General features: G+C 45.5%; 2 protein-coding genes across 8 annotated transcripts; both read right to left on the reverse strand.

The window, feature by feature from the left end:
* Nucleotides 1-406: 406 nt before the first annotated feature.
* Magu (SPARC related modular calcium binding-like protein magu) lies at nucleotides 407-19,057 on the reverse strand. Of its 7 annotated transcripts, none has more exons than XM_078192202.1 (10): nucleotides 16,269-19,057; nucleotides 6,538-6,697; nucleotides 6,032-6,403; nucleotides 5,559-5,783; nucleotides 2,591-2,671; nucleotides 1,408-1,488; nucleotides 1,103-1,336; nucleotides 868-1,040; nucleotides 629-794; nucleotides 407-545 (listed from the first exon to the last, which is right to left on the reverse strand). In XM_078192202.1, exons 1-10 carry the CDS (start codon nucleotides 16,350-16,352, stop codon nucleotides 457-459), a joined length of 1,665 nt encoding a protein of 554 aa, XP_078048328.1. In that variant the 5' UTR covers nucleotides 16,353-19,057; the 3' UTR covers nucleotides 407-456. The 7 variants fall into 7 exon arrangements, with proteins under 7 accessions (XP_078048328.1, XP_078048329.1, XP_078048333.1 ...); XM_078192203.1 differs by having other exon boundaries at nucleotides 2,591-2,641; nucleotides 16,269-18,851; XM_078192207.1 differs by having other exon boundaries at nucleotides 6,538-7,581; nucleotides 16,269-18,850.
* An 853-nt stretch (nucleotides 19,058-19,910) lies between these two features.
* On the reverse strand, nucleotides 19,911-22,161 carry LOC144475867 (uncharacterized). The gene is made up of 3 exons (XM_078192212.1): nucleotides 21,874-22,161; nucleotides 21,251-21,381; nucleotides 19,911-20,155 (listed from the first exon to the last, which is right to left on the reverse strand). Exons 1-3 carry the CDS (start codon nucleotides 21,949-21,951, stop codon nucleotides 19,927-19,929), a joined length of 438 nt encoding a protein of 145 aa, XP_078048338.1. The 5' UTR covers nucleotides 21,952-22,161; the 3' UTR covers nucleotides 19,911-19,926.
* Between the last annotated feature and the right edge of the window lie 200 nt (nucleotides 22,162-22,361).

Raw genomic sequence — 22,361 nt, forward strand, 5'->3', positions numbered from 1 at the left:
AATTTTAAGTTGTACTCGTACAACAAACATGTGACAATTAGCGAGCTCCGTGAAATTGACAAATAGTCCGCCTAATTTCACTATTCGCATGTCGTCGTAGTCATGAGAAAGCAGTATCGTGCGTAGCACCGAGAAGAAAATATTAAATATGTACATGATTGTACGTCCGTAATACTTTGTTATTTTTATACTTAAAACTACGCTTCGTTATTATCCTAAAATACATTATTGAATCTAGCAATCTGTGATGTACAGATAAATATCATCTATATTAAAGTAAATGACGTGACAATGGTATTTATCACCGGATATAAAAAATACAAATAAAATTCCGTTGACTGTAATTGGATTTCCTTTAACAGTTCCATTTGCTGGTGTTACGATCAATGTATTAAATGAATGATAACTAAGGACATATTGATGAAATGAAAAATACACGATATATCACATAGATTCTTAATCATCGTCGTTCTTAAGAAGTTGATCCAATGGATTCGGACCCATCCTTTTCGGTTTGCTCGTTGATACTTTTTCCGTGCTGTCAGCTGAAAAACATTCACATACGTAAAATGTCTACCTTATGTTGTTTTTGTTTATTAATGTTAAGCACGTGTGTAGAAATATTTACATGGTGAAGGGCGTTGCGCGTTTAAGCAACTGAGCCACTCTGTCATACTGATCCTCCTGTCATTGTTGATATCACAGTACCTGGGTAATCTTTTGCCGCATCTTTGAAGCTGCCTATTGTTCGCTACCATTGTGCGAAAACTTTTCCACTCTTTCCTCTCCAGAACCTAGACAAAAACGATGCATAAGCTATCACCGATAGTCTCGTGCATCGGATAAATATTAAACAACGGAACATGCCTTGTTTTTGTTTTTGTCAAGCATAACGAAATGCCAAGTTGCAATTTGCTCTTCCTTAGAAGCTTGCCATTTGGCCGTTGTCTCATCCGAATCCGTTCCAGACGCTTTCATCTTCTTTTGCATCAGGTCCATTAAATCTCGCAGAAACAATTGTTTCTTTTGCTCGGGACAACCTACGATCAGAGTAATCCATACGATCAGAGAAATGAAATCGAGTTATTTATTATTTAATTACCTTTCATGGGCCTGCTAGGAGTAGGCACAGGATTGCAGTTTGGAGTACGATCTTTAGAAGATGTACCAGGAATCGGTTTACCAGTGTCTTGGTACACGCACCAACAATAGCCAGAATAACATTGCACTCGATGATACCTTCCATCGGGCGTGCATTCAGGTACATAGAATTTCTCTTGAGAATGCTGTCTTTCGTCTTCCAATACAGATCTTCTGTCGGTTAAACAATCGTTTGCTGCAAAAGTTACATTTCGTTATACAGAAAAAGTGTATCGAGTCGCATAAATTGATTTACGAATCACTAACCATCGCTATCTTCTTTCGTTTCCGCAGGGTCATCGTTGAACGTCGGTCGCGAATGTACCGGTGCAGAATTTCCTTTCAACACTGTGAGAAACGAAGAAGATTATTCTACACAAATTTCTCTTATTGCGGATAGTCGTCAGTAATAAAACTGTGGAAGGATAAATTGTCTCCCTTACTCGACATTCAAAGTTTTTCTATACATATGTATATAAAATGTCGTATTTCGTACAGAATTGCTATAGCACTGCTAAAATAGAAATCTCTTTCGCTGTATAACTGGTCTTTTTTACTCCTAGTTTGTTAACACAGCGGTTAATATGGATAAAAGAAATTCGTATTTACACACGGGCACGCGTACGCTTTTTGTTTGCATAAAATTTTGAAAAGAAAAAAGAACACCGTCACCACCCACGACAAACACAAGGACCGTTCACACACAGACGCACGCATTTTGATGATTTTGAATATTTGTTTTCTCGTCGTGTATCGAATATTTTACAGCGCATGCATGAAATTATACCAAAAGCGACTACGGATGATCGATTATAATATAGCGTAAGCCGGTTTTCGTTTCGTATCGAAGTTTTCATTTTATTTACAAATCAAACGCAACAACGAGGCAAATGGGTGGTGACGCAAACAAAATTAAAAGACGGTAGCAAAAATCTGATCGTGTCAATGATTATTGCATAGTGATATTCGCGATTCTTTTTATAAGCACATGCTTAGAAGATATAACATTGCCACGTTGATCAACAATCGACATAGTAATTATTTGGACTGTTGTACTCCGGTGTTTCTATAGGATAGCTTAAAATAAATTCCTGGGCAATGATTCTTGTCGATGTTCAATCATTGCGAGGATTCTCGTTGATTATCAATAATTTCTTTGGAGTTTAAACAATGTAGTATATCCTGTGAGTTTGTTGATAGAACGTGTCGGTGTAACACAAGGTTTCCATGATCCTTGGCATTCGAAAACCGCCAAGAATTGCAGCCACTAAGTCACGCAGCTGCCAATAATCAATTGAAAAGTCTAAGCGACTTTCTCAAAGAAAATATTGATAAAACCGTGAAAAAATCCTGGCAGTAATGAAACAGCATGGATCGAGAAGAGAAAGATTTGAAAGAGAAGAACGCGGAGCTAACGCGACAGCTGTGGATGTGCAGAACTAGGACTCACCTTGGTCCATGGCCCGGGTCCTCTGGGCCTCAGGGACCTCGGGGCGCTCGTCTGCGGGGTTCAGCGACAAGAACAAACGTACTAAATGATAACAATGATGTCACTCAGCCGACCGGCCTTACCTATATGTACAATGTTTGTTTGTCATTCGCGCATCGCAGGTTTTCTAGCAGAGCAGCGAGCGGTGGCGAACATTCAATTCAATTTTACCTCTAATTTTGTTACGTTTAAACAACCGTCTCAGGCAGCAATCTCCCGCGCCCGACAAAACAAATCTCTCCCCATACGCCTTTGTATGTTACAAGCACGAGGCAATCTTCGAGTATCGTCAGAGATCATTGAAACTTTTCAATCGCCTTGTACCTTCTTCTACTCGTGTACCAGTTACCGAAGGATATATGTATGTATTCATGCGACGGGATTTATCTGGCAAGCAACCGATCGTGCAGAATTATGGAAATTTACGCGGCCCCTCGTTATTCTACATCTGTTTCTAAATTACTTACAGAATCATTCAATTCGAAATTTCCAATTGGGTTCGGAGCTAAACGTAAAAACGAACGCGTTTCTTCAGTTTTCCGGGACACTATTTCGAAACGATTCAAAGCATTTGCCTCGACATTTCTCCAAATGGCACAAGTTAATTCCGTGCATCTACTCCATCGAACAACGACGAATAATAATAAATAATGACTATCAGAGAACTATTAGACTAGACACTATCGACGATTTCTGAGGTCATGCAAATCGACACTGGATCACACGAGCACGATAATTGACATGCAATTGACCACAATTCCACGTGTCGGTCTCCGCTTATTTTATCGTTATTGTTATCGTTTAGGCGCAGATGAAAATAAAGCAAGAAAGCCAGATGCTCGTCGCAGAGCGAAGAAAGCCAATTATTTTGTCGGCGTCGCGTTCCTGCCATTCGTATCAGGATTTCGTTGAGGCAGCGCGGATTAGGTTTGCGATAGGATCCGATCGTTTCTGCGGAAAACGGAAGACCGCGTGGTCGTCTCGGGGCGGCGCGGCGCGACGAGATTCATCTTCAAAGTATGTATAACGTACGGTAATATGTTCATATTACGCGCGAGAAACGACCTGATAGATCGCGTGGGCGCCGATTTACGAACCGACGAACAGTCGGAGCGACGAATAGCGCGGGCGGTCATTCTTGTAGGCCAGTCGCGAGCGTATCCGTGTACGTACACGAGGTCAATTGCTTCAATTCCTCGGCAACCGGCCACAGTGTGGGCAAACTTCCGGCAGGATTCACGAATGTTAAGCGGGCACCGCCATAGAGACGACAGCCCTTCGCGTGCGCGACATCCTGTCCAGGCGACGCTTGTAATTTATGCCACGATTTAGACGCCGAGACAAAGACCGCGACGACCATCTTCCGGTATCATCCTCGAGCGCCCCGCTCCTCGAGCGAGACTCTGTGAAATTTGTATTTCCAGCCACGAGTCGGTCAAACAGAGAAAGAAAAACATACGGAATCGCGCATAAAGGCTAATAAAAGCGTGAAAAAAGCATCCTTCACCCAGGAAACGAGCAGCAGAGGAAAGGAAACGCGCCTAGTGTAATAACATGTAGATGATTACAATGCGACGCAAGTAGATAGATTAATACGCGTTGGGCTGTGTAAGTACGAGAGCGTTGCTGTTAATCTCAATTTACGATCGCCATAAAATGTAACCCTGTTTGAGACTCGACGCTCTTCGCGACTTCGGTTCGTCGCTAATGACAGAATAATTAGAGCCGGTCGCGGTTACATCGAACGCCGTCCGTTAACCGCGAAGATGAACAAACAGAGGCAACCAAAAAAGAAAGTGCCACGACGACCCTGGGGCGATCGCGGGCGACCGCGGGCGATCGCTCCGCGTCTCACGCCAGAATCAACGAGCGGACTCGCAGGATTATTTAGGACGACAACGAACTTTTCGGTGCTTTTATTATGACCGCGGTTCCTCTCTCGGATCGATAACGCGTCGAAAGAGAGTTGTCTCTCACCGAAGGAGAACGCTGCTGTTTCGTGGCGCAACAGCGTGGCGCCGATTCGCAAATATCAACGCGTTCAAAATTGATTTATGCACCGTACAACCTCGGCTGAGACCTTGAGTTCTCGCGCCTACCAGGAAAACTGTTTTAGCAATGTTTGCAGCTGGATTTGATAATTCGGCGGTGAACGGCAAAGCCTCCACGCGACTCTATCCGACCCGAATCGTCGATGACAAACTTGGGAGCGCGGAATTTCGATTCGCGCGATGCCAACCGATGAATTTTCATTTTCATTTTCATTTTCATTTTCATTTTCATTTTCATTTTCATTTTCAGCAAAAGGATCGAAAACTGTTCTCGCGCAAGCACCAACCAACCGCATAGATACCCAGCTGCTACGCGTCGGCTTTGGAGTTATATTCTCGAGAGCTGCTTTCGGGATTAGAACTTTCTACTGGACGCGCTGGACCGATCGTTTCTATTACCGATGGTAATATAGATAGTTGCGAAGGTCTATGGAGACGCGAGAGCTCCTCGAATAGGTAGCAAGAAACGTAGAAGAGACGTACATGTAGCGCGATCGTGCACGTTCGATAAGTGGGAGCTACTCGATTCGATGGTTCCGGGACCGTATGGGACGTTGGTTCGTCTCGACGCGACGTTTCGAAATGATAATGCTCGACTCTAACGGTGTCTCAGTTGTTTCATCGGTCGGAAAAAAGGCTAGGAATTTGAACGAGGGCGAGGGCTCTCTTGTCCGCGGCTCTCGAGAATTCAATTCTGGCCACGGGTTGTGAGATAGCAAGAAGCTGTTTGCTCCGCGAGTACCGCTTTCGGGTGAACACGTAACGCAGGTGCAGGCATGGGTGCAAGCGTGGGGGGGGGGCAAGCGCTTTCGCAGGGCAATTCGGATTCTCCCTTATCTCGAGGAGTGAGAAGCACGTGCACCACGTGTTAAACTTACGAGTGAAGTCGTTCGCAAGGCAGGCACCCCATTCTTGCCTGGAGAGTTTCAAATCCCGATTTAGGTCGCACGTGCGGGCGAACGTGCGAGCACATTTCTTCGGCCTTACCGCCTTCTTCGCGAGCCTCCTCAGCTCCTTGTACTCCGCCCTATCCAGGTATCCGTCGCCGTTCTTGTCCAGAGTGACGAATTTCCACGACAACACCCTCTCCACGTTCTTGTCACCTGTCGGTCGGCCGATCGTGTTACAAAAATCGCATCGAATACACGGATTAATCGTACTAGTGGATTTCTAAGAAAAACATCGGGCTATTCCTACTCGTGGTCCTGGTCGGACAAATTAGAGCATCGATAGCTCGTTCGGAGAAGAAAACGTGAATATTACGACAGCGTGAGGCGTCGACGGTAACGTTAGGCGTCGACACGACGGACCAAGTGAAACCGAACACTGGGGGATCTGATGAAATCCTCACCGTCGGTGGAGATATTGGTCCGCCTGTATTCGATCTTGAAGTTCTCGATCAAGTTCCCGTTAAACTTGGACTTCTCGGCGCGATCGCAGGTGTTCCTGTGCTTACTGCTGTACTGCCTTCGCTGCTTCCAGCTCGGCGAGCGCCTCCCTTGCCCGCTCCTGGTGGAAGCAGCAGATCTGGGACCAGGTTTCAAACATCTTGGTCTTTGGTGTCTTACCGAGGTGTCGGGCAGCGGTTTGCCCTGCGGCGTCACGCACCAACAGTACCCGGTTTCCTCGTGACATTGCACAGATGCGTAAGTGCCGTCGGGCCGGCAGACTGGTCGCGCGCCCGGCCTGGCGGTCAACCTTGCGGAGAAGCACGCCGGTGTGTCTGCCGGTGGATGGACAGGTTCGATTACAGGTTCCTTCTTACGTTCGCGGACGCGACAAACAAGGGAGATCGCTGCGATATTTGATTCTACGCTTCTATGGTTCGCCTACTCGAACCAGAGAGCGCCGCCTTACCTGGACAGGTACCAGTGTGTTTGATAAGGATGGACATGCCTTGACACTGCTTCGAGATGACCCGACACTGACTCGAATACGTAACGCCGTCGCTGCCACATACCGGTGTGCTCGCCCCGTCGCTCATCGTGCACTCGGCTATCCTTTTCCTGCACTCCTCCTGAAACATACGCGTCCAAAGTGCTTGAATTTTTATCAGAGAAACACTTTCCTCTTTAATCGACGAATCTTTCGGCACACACGCGTTCAGCAAATCTAATTCGAATTACTGTCGCTTCTTATTCTACTCTTATTCTATTCCAGGCTACATTTTCTCCAACAACGCATATTTTGTCCGCCCTGGCACGCGCCCTTTTCTCGTTGCATCGCAGACGCGTTACGTCCGCCGTTTCTTCATTGTTCTTTTTTTTCGTTTTCATCCGATGCTACTGCAGCCTGTATCTCGGATTTCCATACCGTATGATATCATATTTTTGGCCATGTTTTATTGGAACATCGTGTAACATCATCGTGTTTGATCCTCGAACCGGTCCGTTGCAACGTTGTACGCGCCGCTTCGCGTTTAGCCAAACAAAAAATGAAATCGGTCATATGATTCACCGAGGATGACTAATTCCTTGAGGATTTTCCCTGAATCCAACGGCATCGTTCCGTGTTCCGAGAATTTTGCCAGCGCATTCCGCTATCATTCGCGACCTCTTGCACACGTGTCCGCGTATCTCGTTTCCCGGCGCAGAATCGGCGCTCGAAATTAACCACCGTCGACGAAATCAACCGAATCGTTTCAAAGTGTAACTGGAATCGGTGAGAGCGAGGAGCAGGAACGGGTTCGTTGGACCGCGGATTCAATGGCGTTCGTGACGTGAAAATAATTGGATCGAAAGCCTTCCCTTGCTCCTGCTTCGGAAATGATTCATTCGGAATAGTCTGGAACAGAGGCCTCTTTAACTCGTAGAAGGCGCCTCCGTCCGGCAAAGAAGGCGCCTCCGATCCATCAGAACAGGCGCCTGGATCGTTGCATCATGCATACGCATCGCGCGGAATCTGCAACATGATTTACGATTTCAAACGAGCAGCCATCTACAGTAATTACACCCGTCAAAATTATTGAATGTGCCGCCTGGGAGCTCGTTATCTGCTATCACGGCGTACCGCTATCTAAGCTTCTTACGAGGCGGCGAGAGAACAATTTCTATATTGATTTTAGAAAGAAAAGATGCAATCGATTACGAGCAAGCTTGTAGTCTGCTGGACGTCGTTGCTCCGAGATGGGCCGTGCGCGGAGCGCACAGGAGCGTTCGTTACACGTACACCGCATACGGGGAACACGCGATTCCCGTACGAATCGCGAACTGCATAATCTTTTCGAATATCGTGTCAGGGGTACGTTCGGAACACCCTGTAGATACCCGGCAGCCGGTCGATTATGGCGGTGCACACGCCCGCGTTCACGGGAATGCGTAACGTAGCTGCAACGCAACGCAACGCAACGCAACGCAACGCTATGCAATTCTATGCTATGCTATGCTATGCTATGCTATGCTATGCTATGCTATATGCTGTGCTATGCTATGCGATGCAGCGTAATACAGTGCAACACGGTGCATCGCGGTATAATCGGGCTACGCGTTGAATGTTAACGATCGACGATGCACGCTCGAGTACGTGCGTGAGCGCGAGTATGTTCGGTTGGCGCCACCGCGGACGCGATTAAAGGAAAACGACGGGTGCTACGACGAAATGCTACTTTAATTACCAGCAATTGCCCATAAACTCTTTCTAGAATTATATATGGTCTAATCAACGTTATCGTAGACTCGGATCGTAATGCAAGCAGAGAATATGATCTAACTCGGATAACAAAGGTACCGCGCGTCTGGGATCGATCCCATTAGTTTCCTTTCTTTTTTTGCCGGTTTTAATGATGGAGCGTTACGAGCGCGACGAAGCATGTTTTTTGCTCTGGAAATACTCTATTCTGTTATTTCCGGTTAGCAATCAAAGCGAAACGGCGACGAGACGCGGCGCGAGGGGATCGATCGTCTATCATGGGCAAACGGTTAAATCGAGTAGACCGGGCCCGGTGAGATCGGTGTTTCCTTTTCTCGTAATCGTAGCAGCCCGTTGCAACAAGATTTCATCTATCGAGTTACACGCGCAATACGGTGGCCCCTTTTTATACGTTGTTTTCTCCGCGACGCGACGCGACGCGTTGCGACATCGTTCCATCGTACGGGCACACACCTACGCAAGCCCAGTGAAATTCATCCACGGACATTCGACAAAACCGATTTCACAGGCACAACGATTCGAACGGGAGACGATTTCGGTCGATGCTTCGAAGACACCCCGTATCCTCGCAGCAAACTGTTCAGGCGAGCGAACGCATGCGACCACGATGACATAACACGATTAGTAATTATCTACGGTGGTTAAGTGGCGTCACAGCGATGCACCTGCACGTGGCATCCAGCATTCAATGAATCTTACACGACGCACGCTATAATATAATATCGCGACGCGTCTCCGTGTCTCCGTGGACGTACGCTCGCACATTTTTTTACCGCGAACACGTTTATCTTCCAAACTGTTCCGACCGTCGCGGCGCGTCGATTGAATCGCTATCTTTTTACGATAACTCGTTAGGTGTAACACGTACCGCAGAGACGAACAAAATACGCCGATCGATAATTAATTTATTGTATTAAACGCTGCGAATAACCGTTAATTATTCGTTTGCCGACACGATTGCGCAATTATTTCTGCGCGAAGCTCGCAGCTCTCGAGGCGCGAATATTTTTCTAGACGGTATCCGAAGCTTGTGGTAGGGATAAAGATACGTTTGGCGAGCCGGTGTATCCGTTTAATGACAGGTTCTCGGAAGGTGTCGTTTCTTTCTGCAAACCCGACGACGAGAGAAACACGGTGATTTGTTAGTGTTTCTGATTATAAGGTCGCTACCGAGGGCGCTTGAAAATACCCATTAACCACCAGTCGTCGCTTATACGTGCCACTGTAGTACGTTATTGGCCATGGGGTTGTATTTAACGGTTTTATCGATCAATCGTAGCTATTCGATACAAATACGATCGGAATTAGGAAAGCTGAGAATTTCGACGATTCCAGTCACGATTCGCCGGAGGACGGTTTCAAATTTACCAAGAGAGGAAAAGAGCAAAGGATCTCTCATAACAGTGGATAATTACGTTAATTACCAATTGGTATTTCACCACCTGAGAATTCTGAAGCGCGCGCGCGCGCGCGCTCGTGACGTAACAACTCGGGAACGCGTACGCGCACGTTCCTTTTTTTGCGGTTGTGTAAATTCGGAGTCGATTATCGCTTACAGTTGGACGGCTACGCACCGGCAAAACGTTAAAGGATCATTTATTCGCACGTGTCCTCCGCGAGGATTGCAACGATTCGCACGTTTCCTTTGCGGAACGGTTACCGGTCGCCGATTGCCGGATATACCGGTGCTGCAGTTAACACGTCGCCCCGTTGTCCGATCATTTTTCCTTACGGTACAACGAGCGACCTGTGCTTGCTGCTCGATCCTCGAACTAGCTTCTAATTATCGTAGACTCCTCGAAACGATGTTAACGCTATGACAACGACTCGCTTTATTCGGCTTTTTATCACCTGGACATCTCTTCTCAAAGCTCTTGCACACGCGGTGACCATGACGAAATCTACGGTGACTATGACGTTTTAATTATCGCTTACAAATTTCTAACTAAATCGCTTATCTTTACGCGAATTAATCTTTTCTTTATCAATTCCAGCAAGTAAATATCAAATGGAAGTTTCTTTGTACACTCAACCTACCGTGCCAATCAACGCGACTGATCTCTCATTTCTTATTTATGCAATAAAATATTGGAATTCTCAATTCTTGTAAAGCAACACACGTTAATCATTTTTAGAGTTTGGCAGCTTTAGCGTTAACATATGTTCGCGTGGAGAGGATAGTGGCGACAAAGATCGTGTTTCGTTCTGTCGCGTTTCAAACTATTGCGAGCCTATTAGAGAGAGAGAGAGAGAGAGAGAGAGAGAGAGAGAGAGAGAGAGAGAGAGGGAGCAATACTTAAAACCTTGAATTGAAATCTTACAGTCGTCAGGATTTTCGGACCGATAGCCAAACTGCTCGGAGGCAATGGATTATGTACACACCGCGATTCAAACAGAATTCGTCGTTTTCTCGACGACAAGAACGGCTGAGTGGTTTTTTTAAAAGTGAACTGGTCGAGGTATGCGAAGCTACGGATTCGCGTCACGCGGCCCATTAGCGAGAGGATAACGCGGTACGCTTCATTCTTCGGATTCTAACCGGATAGCGACCTGTTCGCGTTTAATTTGTTCACCAATAAACTAGCCGTGCCTCGCGACAACGCGTCCCATGTTGCTCGTAAACATTCGCGACCATGATTCGTTAGCAGATCGATTACTGTCCGCGAGATCAGGTTCGATTGTTCGAACAAACTCGTTACGACGCGTCGCTGTTTTACAATATTTTTCCCACACGCGATAGATCGCTGACGCTTCGAATCGGTCACAGCCGATGAACTTCTTAACGCACTGTGCAACGAAACTCTGACGTCCAACGGAAACATTAGAGAAGCAGAGAAGGAAACGAAAAAAGACCGATAACGCGGCTTGGAGTGCAACGAAACGAGTTTTTCGGCATCTAATCGAGTACACACACTTTTCATTCCTGCGAGAAAATAAATCTTGGCCAACGATAAGTCGACTTTGCTGTATCTTGATTCCATAGGTATACCGGGTGGCCTTTCAACGTTTACGTAAAACGTAAAAGTATCATAGACGAGATATCTACTTTGCAGATTACTTGTATGACTTCATATCGTACATAAAGTCGTGAATTAAAAATCGTGGCTTTCCCCCGCATCGTATACATACTAAACATCAAAAGGGATAAAATACACAGCATTTCTAGCAGTTTAACGCATTTAAAAAAAATAGAGGCAAGAAAAAATCGGCGAGTATCTTGACGCGAGACGATTCATTTTCCCCAAGTGCTAATTGGAATTCGTTGAAAGAGATCACCGGGAGTGCAAGCACCTGATGGATGCAAATTTCTACACGTAGGTATCTACTACAGCGATTAGTTATTGCACCTGTCCGAATGTATTCGGGGTTGCACGCTGTAACAGCGTCTCGGGCCCGTTCACCTATGCCGGCAGCGAAGTTAGATCGATCCTGTTTCACCGGAGCCGGTTTATCAGTCGGAAAACCGAAAAAATATCTATCGAACATTCGTCACGTTCGCTCCGAGCATTTCTATTAATATCGAATCGATAAGACGCAGCAGGTCAATTATATAAAACAGATATCTTGTTCAAAATAAAAGACGTCGCGACACTAATTGAACAATGCCTTCGAAGCACGAGGATGGGCATTGAATTCTCTCGCTTTTTCCGGGTGGCTGACGATTCGAATTCGTTGGGAACCGAAAGGACTCCTCTTAACGACGGAACGAGTGTTAATTACCGTGGCGGGATCTTGATGGCGCCGTCACCATTGACACGCGCGCCAATTATCGCAGCACATTTTCCGTGGTAGTCGGTTATTAATTGTAGGTTCGACCAGCCGTCACAGATGATAGTGACGTACCAGGAATTGGAACGTACAAAAAACGCGAAAGCGACTGAGAGGAAGATAGAATAAATCAGAGAAAATCGGAGAGAGAGAGAGAGAGAGAGAGAGAGAGAGAGACTCTCGAACAATGAAAAAAGAAAAAATAAGAGCAAACGGCAAAAGTGTTCGGAGCAGGTTGGCGCCACACGGTACCGGCTGCCCTGTGCTTGACACGAGAGAATTGATTGCAGAGTAGCGAGATTGATTTGACTCGCGATAAACCTTGATATTACCGGCCGATCAACGATCAAGGTTCTCGAGGCGCACCGTGGTCCTATCCGAGCATCGGTTCAAAATTCACTAAACTGTGAATCTTGTGCAATTATCGAAACTCTATCGAGAACCAAAGTTCCGTTTGTGATACGATGTACGTGCAACAAAGGCATGCATACTATCATTGTTATTAGCTCATTGTAACCGACTCTAATGTGCCATATTAAGCTATATTAAATCTTAAAAGAGATGCGACAAGCTTAATAAAAAAGAAAAAGCAACAGGAATTGTATCGATTGATTTTCGCGCAGTGATATAAGATATCGTAAACTTTGGAAGCCCTTAACGTTCGAGGGCTCGCCCCCTCGAAGACACAGCACACCTGCGGAATGTGTCAAACTCTTTCGTCCCAACTTCTTGACCGAAAACCACTTTAGGTAGGGTACAGCTCTGCCACCGATTGGAATTTATACGTGGGCACACTGGCATCCGAACAGTTCTCGTTTTTTCTTCGTTTCCTCCGTTCTTTTCTTTTAATTCTTCGCCTTCCTCGGTTTCGACTCTTGATACCGTACTCGTAGAGTCGCATTCATTCTCCTTTCGTACTGCAAAACGATATTCGAGCATCAGACACGGCAACGGTCACGGTTATCTCGTAGATGACTTGAATTTTCTACTTAGTTGACACAGCAAATTACAACGAACGCGTTTTCAGCTTAAACGACCAGCATCTCGATTACAGTGTTCGCTCGAGAAAGCATAATCGGATGCTATGACTTCGCAAAATCATCCAGCACGGTGCCGATGGTTATCGTTTCACGACACATTTAATACTGGCGCGACGCGAAGTCGAGAATACCTCGGTTTACTTTAATATCGAATACTGCAGATTGTAAGATCGAATAGTACAAGTTCCGGCGTTAACGCGGTGCCGTGAGCCATGCCTAAAACGCTGATATCTTATCGTTGGATCATCGAGCGTGGCGATTCGAGCTTATCGGATGCTGCTCGGCCATCAACGTATCTCATTACGCCGGTAATACCGAGTTGTAAAATTAAAGTACACGGGAGAGCTGCTCGCCGGGCCGGGCCACGGCCGGAGCCGGGTACCATCGTCGGTTTATTCATAATCTAGCGAACAAACGATCCCCGGTTTCATTAAATATGCGAGCGAACACGTTTGCGGTCGCACGTGTGCACGCGTAGTCCTCCCTCGTTACCAGGGAGGACCTCGTGCCAGGAATTTCGTTCGTTAACATTGAACGTATGCAAATAGCCGAGACAAATTCTATCCGGAGACATCGCTCGCACGAGGTACTTCCGCGTAATCGCAACTTTCTCGCGCGAGGAGGACAGACGAACCGATCTCCGAGGTGTCCGAGGTGCACCTGCGCCTCTCAAGACCCCACCGATTCCTCCGGAAACTTTCGACGATGAACGAAATTGTATCGAGCGCGTCGCGTCCCTAACGATAGCAAAAAATCCCGACGAGTACCCAGTGTATACAAGCTCGTTCCCGATTCAAACGCGGACACAATATGTATGTAGTCGGACAGGATCAGCAAACGAGTCATCGCCAGCGTAAAACAATTCGTCGGTACCGACAGTGGCCGGGGAATTTCGAAACTAAACAATGTCGTTGGAACTTTCGCGCCTTAAGCCTCCCCAGACGAGCAATAATTAATAAGATGCTGGGCTGCACGAATGGCGAGCATCAAGCCCAGAAAGAATGTGTCTAAGAAACCTGTTTGGGGAGAGCCAATATCTTATTAGGTCCTCTCCTCTTTCCTTCTCTCTCTGTCTCCCCCCCCCCCCCCCCTCCCCCCCCCTCCCCCTCTCTCTCTCTCTCTCACTCTCCATCTCTCTTTCTGTCCACCGGAGCTGGCCGAAGAACACACGTGTGCACCTTCTCGTGCATTGCGACACGCAGAGAGCTTCTCCCGAATGCTCAGGTGTTAGCAGATATTCTCCCGCTGCCTTGTGTTGCCTTATTCGTTTTGCATCCTTGCCGGTCGATTTCTTCGTCACATATTCGCGTATCCGACCATATTAAGTGATATCTCCTTCGACGCTTTCGAAAAATCGATTTTTTTCTTTTTCTCGTATTCTGCAGACTGTAGACTGTGTAGGCATTCGCGTAGAGTCCGACAGATCCGACGGGCACTCCTATAAATAGATCATACGATATACAGGTTGAAAACACTGTCCCGATACTATTATAACACGACACACGGTCTTTTCTTCGGGGGTTGCACGGCCGAGTGTCTTGGAAACGAATACACGCGCGTTCGCGTATTTTCGCAGCATCGTAAATATTCTCTAAAAGGATATAGAGTAGCATCCGTGGCAAACGAAGCAGTAGAAAGCAGAAATCGGCGCGCACCGGCTGTCGAGACGCTGGCGCGATCGCAATCTAATTTCTCTGTAACGCCGCCTGTAAGACAAGTTTTCGGGTCAGAGAAGACGCGAGACGCGCCACGCGCGCGAAACACGCGATTCTGGATCGATTTCTTGGAAAATTGTTTAGCGCGTTATCACCGTTCAAGGGGGAAATGCTGTTCGACGGAGTTGACGCGCTCCACATCGAGCTCCGGAAAATAATTGGAAACAATCGTTATCCGTGGGTCCGATGAAAAATCCAGCTATCGCTCGGCTTAGCCACCCCTCGCGTCGATAATGTTCGACCATAGTTTACAAACAATCGGAGGGCCGATGGAAGAAGAATTTCTCTGCTGGACATACGAACGGCTTTATCGTAATTAATTCCGATAACGAGGAAACGAATGACCGCGACATAAATAAATGGCGATTTTCTCTTGAACCCTCGCGGAGAGGCTCGGCCATCCACGATGTACCGTATCGTCGCGAAAATTGATTAGACTTTATAATATTATGGGAACGTTCGAGCACGCGACAGCGCAATACCTCTCTGCCGTGGCAAGAATTGGTGCGAGCAGGCGAGCCGCTCTTATCTAAAAATGATCCGATGGCGATGGTGATCTCGAATCGCGGACACAGTAAAAGAAAATTTCACATGATTTCATGAGTGATCAAAACGCTACGAAATCTGTGCGTGGAACGGAGTAACGGGCGGAGACCGCATCAAATTTCGTAACGAGAAATCGAAATTATCTACTTACGGGTGTAAAAGCTGCGAGTTATCGGTGCTCTACATAATTAAGTTAGCAACGGGCGCGGTGCGAGCGAACCGCTCCGATTAATCATCGGCAGAGGCAGAGGGAAAAAGCGATAGCAAGCATTTCTAATTATATTGAAATAGAAGAAACGAGTTGGGTCAGGAGGGAAAGAGAAAAGGAAAAAGAAAAAGAGAACGTCCGATGTTGGATCTTTTAATCGGGAGTCGCTCAACACCGTTATTTACCTTTCGTCTTTGCTCCGTGCAAACAAAAGACTATTTGTATCGCGCGGCGGGACACTTACTTGGAAGGCCGGCGTTTGTGCAGCTCACGGAGTGCTAATAATTTTTCTCTCCTCAACCGGTTGTAAAAGTTCTCTCATTGTTAAACCCATAACGATTCTCATTGTACAGTCCAATTTGTCCGTTTCTTTTTCGGAACGGATCCAATTGTCAACGTGAGTCGTTAATAGATACGTTAACGTTTCGGTTGCCATCGTTGCCGCGATTTTAGAGAGCGAAATCGTTCCACGAAGCATGTGTATCGATATCTACTTTCGTAATTGCAACTTTTTCTACAACAGTCAGCGAAATGTACATCGTTCTCTTATAAAAATTCGTGCGATATCACCTCGGCGAGGTTCGCATCCTTCGACCTACCGTAAAGGTCTCCAAAAGTGATCTATTTCGTTTGTTGATCACCGCGGTGCATTTAGTCGCTTACCTTGGCCTTGGTAATGGTGTTCGCGACGGCATCGAGATGAACGAAGACGGATAGGAGGATGGCAGCGCGTATCATCGGGATCATCTTCGTGTCCTCGGCTGACGGCGGTAGTACGTCCTCGAGGGGCGAAGGACCGAAGCCACTGGTCCTACACTTACGTACACGCACTGGCCACTCACACGCACTCACTGTTCCGGGCACATGTCATCCTCCTTTTCATGATCTCTCTTTGCGTACAGAGTGCCTGTCTTCGCAGATCTCTCTTTCTCACTCTCTCACTCTATCTACTTTCCCCTCTCTCTCTCTCTCTCTCTCTCTCTCTCTCTCTCTATTTTATATGTACAAATTTATATAGTATATAATAGGTGTATGTCTCTTTTCTCTAAAGGGGTGCAGAGAGACGAACCGTTGGTGCACCGAATAGAATGAAAATCCGCTATTCGTTTCAATATCGATGGCTTGTGCGAGCACCAGAGATCGAAGGGGTAGATCTACACGCGAAGATGGATCTCCTCGAAAAAAGGACGCGAACGTGTCGTCCAGCCGTGGCAACTGCTGCCGAGCAACTGGCACTTGCCCGACCGCTGGAGCAGCCTGTCTCGAGTCTCGAGTCTCGAGTCTCAGCCCGATGGCAGACTCCTCGATGCAGTTCCTATGTGGCAACGCGCCTCTCTTCACCGCTATTGGGGATTTCGATGGTTCTGAACCTATGGCACCGGATCCGTGTCCCTCTCTTTCCCTGTGAAATCTGGCACCCATCGAGGGTGCACTCGACACCAGATATTCACCCGATCGACGCCTGTCGATTTTCTCCTTCATCTTTCTTATCTGCTTGCTCGATTCCTTGATTTATTTACCCGTTCGAACGATCAATAATAAACGTAAAATCGACGTTCCGCATTCGCAAATCGATTTTTAACGATGTTGGTTTCAGTTTTGCTGTAGAGTCATTGGTTATCCAGCAAATGCAAGTAGAATTCGTTTCGGGACAATTGACTATCTAATCGAAGCCATGGAGCTTTTAAGAACGAGCAATCGGAAGATAGAGTAGAAAAGGATTGCAAGTGTTTAGGTGCAATCCTCTGCACACCTGCGGTCGCCCACGTTTCTCGTTAAATTTCAATCGGACATCTGACTTATTCTCTTTTACCCGTTGTCTTACCCGAGCGCCTTCCGAATCTTCGGAATATCAATGTCAAGTAGTTTCACGACGGCGGAAGTTTACAAGCGAAAGTAGTCAACATCCGTAGTTTAATTATGGATCGATACATTGATACGTTGTACGATTAAGATAATATTTTATGATCACTTATGACAAACGGAAGACGCGCACTCTGGGGAAAATTAATAAAATATTATCTAATGCCACTTCGTAATACTGGAATAACAGGTTCTCGTAACAACTCATCGCCTTCTACTCCCCACTAACTTCGAATATTATAATTAGTGACTTGTAGTCGCTCGATATAAATGAATGTTAATATTCTGTATTAGCTTGCACTTTTAACTTGTTTTAGTTGGTGGAATAATTTGTAAAGCTATGATTTTCACATAATTTTCTCTATCGAAATAGCTTAATTTATTTACGATGCTGAGAAAATATACGACTGCGAGTTCTAATTTACAGAACCGTGTACCACGGAGACACGTTAGCTTTCTCGTTATCTATGGACTTGTATGTAAGCGAGACTAATCGAAACTGGCTGGAGCGATAGTGTTAAAACCGTCGCCAGATTTCACGTGGATCGTACGTTACGCGTTCCATCGATAATTGTCAACGTTGTCGCGTGCAAGCAATATCTGTCTTCGGAACACCTGCTCGAGACAAGCAAACACAATAGCGCTTAATCGGGCAGAACGATCGAACTCGTCGACCGAACACGTTCCGCTGGTAGGCGTAGCGAACAAGATAATATTTGCTATTGCTCGGTTACCTGCGCACTTATACCTGTAATCCCCAAAGCAAGTCCCGCCCATAACCGTCGTCTTACCTTCTCAGCGTTTGTTCTATGAAACAAAATAAATGAGAATTTGAGTTCACATTCTATCTATAGGCAAGCGAGGATTAAGCGGAGCTCACGGCCGTGTAAAATTCATAAAAACAAGTTGCCAGTGGGTGTAATGGGTTAAGCAAATTGGCGTCGTGGACAGTCTCGATCTCTATGTCGGTTTCGGTGGTGATTTTCCTTTCTCGAGGGGAATTCCATCGCAGAATGGTTGCGAATTCTGAACTCGGCCAATGATTGCGTGCTTGTTCTCCGTGCAAGAAGGGACTTAACAGGCTGCTCGTTGGCCGAGCCGCCGTCGGCTGGACAGCAACTCACTTCGTCGTCCACTCCGGCACACCTGTTCACTCAGGTATGCGATATCGTCTCTTTTTCCCTCCTTACAGCCCTCTCTCCACCTCTGTCAACTCTCTTCCTCTTTTTCTCTGTCTACTCTCTTACACTCCCCGAATCGCAGATTCACCATTCTTTTGTCTCTTTCCTATTGGTCATCGGAACACAGACGGTGGTTTACCGTTGTCTCTCAGTGATCCTCTTGGACCGTTGGTGACGACCGATCCATTCGCGAGCATGTAGACTTCTCTGTCGAACCCTGCAATTTCCTACCCCGTAATAATCGTCGCTCTCATCTCCCCATAACATTTGTCATTCGTTCCATACACGATTCGTTGATACACCTTAAATATACAAATACGAAACGAATATGCGCGCGGTTCCTATAAAAAATCGAGGTTGAATCGTACATCACTTTTCATTCTGTTTCGAACGATGGCTCCAAACTTGTCAAAATCACAAGTTCCTTTACCTGTTGAGGTACCCATTGTGTGGCAGTCGGTCGCCGGGTGACTAGTTGAAATTCATTTTCTTTCCTCTTCTTTTTCCGTCGTCTAGAATTTACGGTGCCGACAAGTTTCCATTTATTACCAGGAGAAACCCACGGGGCTCGTAGACCTGACAGTTTCAGATTGTTTCGGACCAATTTGAACGAGTGGCCGGTTCAGTCTACAAGCATAGAGGAGAACCTCACCCCCAGACTCGGCTTTCGACCTGCTCGAGCCGCACAACCAGACAATAGGACGCCAACGTCCTTGCATTTGTCTTTTTTCGGTGTTGCACACTTCTTGGCGTATTCCTCCTTTCGCACGCTGGTTCTTTTGAGATTCCAATACACAGGAAAAAAAATGCTTTGTTATTAATAAACTTGTGCACATGAGATCTTGAACTAAAAATTCATGTCTATCATTAATTTTTCAATGCTACCTTCTCGGTAGCAGGTGTCCTTTCGAGAATGGATCGAAGACAATAGGTCGAATAACGATAGTATATTTTATACTGTACGTTTCGTTTGACCTCGTTTATCGATGGATTCAAACGAATTAATTCTCATCGGTTTCACAAAGTATTTGCTTCAACACTCGCGTTCCATCTTGGAGTTTACAATATCTATAGGATTTAGATTTCTCGGAGAAACCCCGATGTTCATATTTTTTTAACAATACTGTCTTGCTCTCCTCCTCATTGGTCACGATCCAAGCATCGTTAAAGTACATCGAGTAAATGCGGGTATCGTTGGTCGCCAAAGTTGACCAGATGCACGCGTACGTCTAAAAATTGAATTGCATGTGAAAATCTTGATTCGTTAAATAGAATTTCTAGATGCATCGCCTACTTACAGTGTTATTCGAAATTCGTGAGCAAGAATTCATCGTATCCAAGATCAACGCGCATGTCTTGGCAATGTGCGCATCGTACATGGTCTCGGTTTTTTCATAGTCCTTGATGTAGGCGTCAAAGTCGTCGATTAAAAGTACCGATGGCAGAATTTTGAACGTGTGTAACCTGATCAACTCTTGTACAAACGCCTCGTAGTTCTCCAAGTACCTATATTAATTACAAATTTCAATCAAACAAACAATTATCTTAATATGGGTTTTCCATTAACGCGGCAATATACTACACATAGTTCTCATTTTATGTCCTTCAACTGTATTTCCTTGAAAACTAGTACCATAAATATCTCGATCAAGCTTATGTTTCAAATGCGAAAACACGTGTTCGGGGTTGCGCAGAATGATCTAGCGAAAAATGAGGCAATTAAAGCAGGGAATTTTCCTCTTTCGCCAGAAGCTCCGTTTGAAAAATAAACGAACGATGGAGGAAGGAAGCAGCTGATTTGCAACGATCCTCGACCAATTGTTTATTTTGCTATCCCCGTTGCTGCCGGTTGTGGCAATGAATCAACCATAAAAATTGCAAGCTCGGTCGTTTACTCGTTCTTCGAACAAAAAGAATAAATCTGTCGAAATCATTTGGGCGTTGTAATAACATATCTACTAGCCGTAACATCTTTCTTAGATCCAACGAAATAAATAAATAAACGGTCAAAGAAATTCCGAAAGACCCGCCCACGTGTTTGCAACGATGTTTTCCGCATGCACGATTTACCAAGAATGTATAACGTCGGCAAATAATAACGATCCTCCTGTGCAAACTATGTGCGCTTAACGGGAGCTCTCCTGAAAACACGGTCGCACATAAGCAAGTTACGCTCATGTTTGTAAAAGGCGTAGATCATCGGTAGAATGCCATACCATGCTCCTTGATCGATCGCTTCTGAGATGCCGTAGAAACGGAAAATATGTATGTACGTGTATAACCTTGATCGGATAAAGAGAACGAAAGATATTTCAGGTTCCAGCCTTATTATTAGATAATTGATCCTGAACATTCTGAAGATTCTTTCCGACTATCCAAAGTTGAAATTAGAAGACCCGTTTTCTTCCATCATCCCCACAAAAAGGAAAACGAGAGGCAACGCTCCAAGATTCGGGACAGGAATTGGATGATTTGAAAATAAGCTTGAAACAAAGTTTAGAGTTAAGTGGACATAAATCTTTTGGTCTTTTCATAGTAGAGGAGCGAATCTCGAAGGCCGATGCACGTGCAGAAGCACCGCAAGAAAAGTGTTCCGCTTACATAAATCTCATCAGCTTGAAAGCCGCGGGTGCTGGATTACTTCTATCATGACAGGCCGCCGGCAGGCTATTCAACGGGGCTGGTGTAATGTAAACGACGCGGTGTCCTTCTTCGACCCAGTAAATCGCCACCTAAGGAAAACAACGAAAACAAGGGAAACCTGATTCCGGAAATCTATGTAGACTCGTAACTGCTCCTAACAGACCGTACCATATTATGCTTTTAACGGACCGTGTTCGGTGAAAATGAAAAAGATCGGGATATTCGTAGATTCCCGATCTGCGTATTCGCGTTCTTACGTTTATGCAACTCTCAAGATTCGAAAAGTATTATCGCGCGACTACGCATGCGATAGTAACAACAATTCAAACAGCCGTTACGTCTCACGATGATTCCGTATATCGTTTATTAACTTATAACGAGCGTTTCAAACAAGTAACCGCTACTTTCATTTGACATTTTTGCTTGTACCAGTTGGTCAGTTAATGGGTCACCTCAAGTAATTTCTCACTCATCAAATTACAATAATAGTTTAATTCATTATTTTACGTTATAAATACAATCTCATTCGTCGCGTCAATTCTGTTGTAAGATGTATTAAAAGTATTTCTTTCTGACATTACCTCGAACATAAAAGATTTGCTTATTTCTGCGGGTCCACATAGCATCGTCGATTTCACATTACGCTTTCCCGAGAACATACTTTAACTTTAAAGAGTTACTCAAATCGAATATATTGAATATAGGTTATATGCTATTCGTAAATATGATAAGTGCCTTTTTGGCTTTGCAATTATAAATTTCTATTATTTATGTTTAAAATTGTGGACGTTACGGGTTTGCAGTTTTCTACCGATGTATATTCTACAACCAGTTTTTCAGTACTGCGTATATCGTAAAGAATTTTAAGCTGTTTTAAACTGAACGTTCTCCGCAAAATCACTGATAACGTCATCTCTGAACGATGTTTGAAACATTTTAATCCCTAATAGAGACATCTATGAATGTAGGAAGAAACACAAAAACTACAGTGATGGGACCTACTTCTGTGTGCTATCTTACTCCCCAAGCTGGCACGCATATCCCCACCATTTTACTGCGCATCCAATCC

The sequence above is a fragment of the Augochlora pura genome, chromosome 10 (genome assembly GCF_028453695.1).
Source record: "Augochlora pura isolate Apur16 chromosome 10, APUR_v2.2.1, whole genome shotgun sequence".
Lineage (NCBI taxonomy): Eukaryota > Metazoa > Arthropoda > Insecta > Hymenoptera > Halictidae > Augochlora > Augochlora pura.

Bases quoted from the DNA above. Each gene is read 5' to 3' on its own strand.
- Magu (XM_078192202.1), bottom strand. From the start codon at position 16,352: ATGATCCCGATGATACGCGCTGCCATCCTCCTATCCGTCTTCGTTCAT. The intron at 6,404-6,537 runs GTAAGGCGGCGC...ATCCACCGGCAG, and splicing joins ACACACTGGTACCTGTCCAG to ACACACCGGCGTGCTTCTCC. The intron at 1,337-1,407 runs GTTAGTGATTCG...TAACTTTTGCAG, and splicing joins AACGAAAGAAGATAGCGATG to CAAACGATTGTTTAACCGAC.
- LOC144475867 (XM_078192212.1), bottom strand. From the start codon at position 21,951: ATGTTCTCGGGAAAGCGTAATGTGAAATCGACGATGCTATGTGGACCC. The intron at 21,382-21,873 runs GTAATGTCAGAA...TGTTTTCCTTAG, and splicing joins GCAAATCTTTTATGTTCGAG to GTGGCGATTTACTGGGTCGA. The intron at 20,156-21,250 runs GTAAGCGGAACA...TAATTAATATAG, and splicing joins TTCAAGCTGATGAGATTTAT to GTACTTGGAGAACTACGAGG.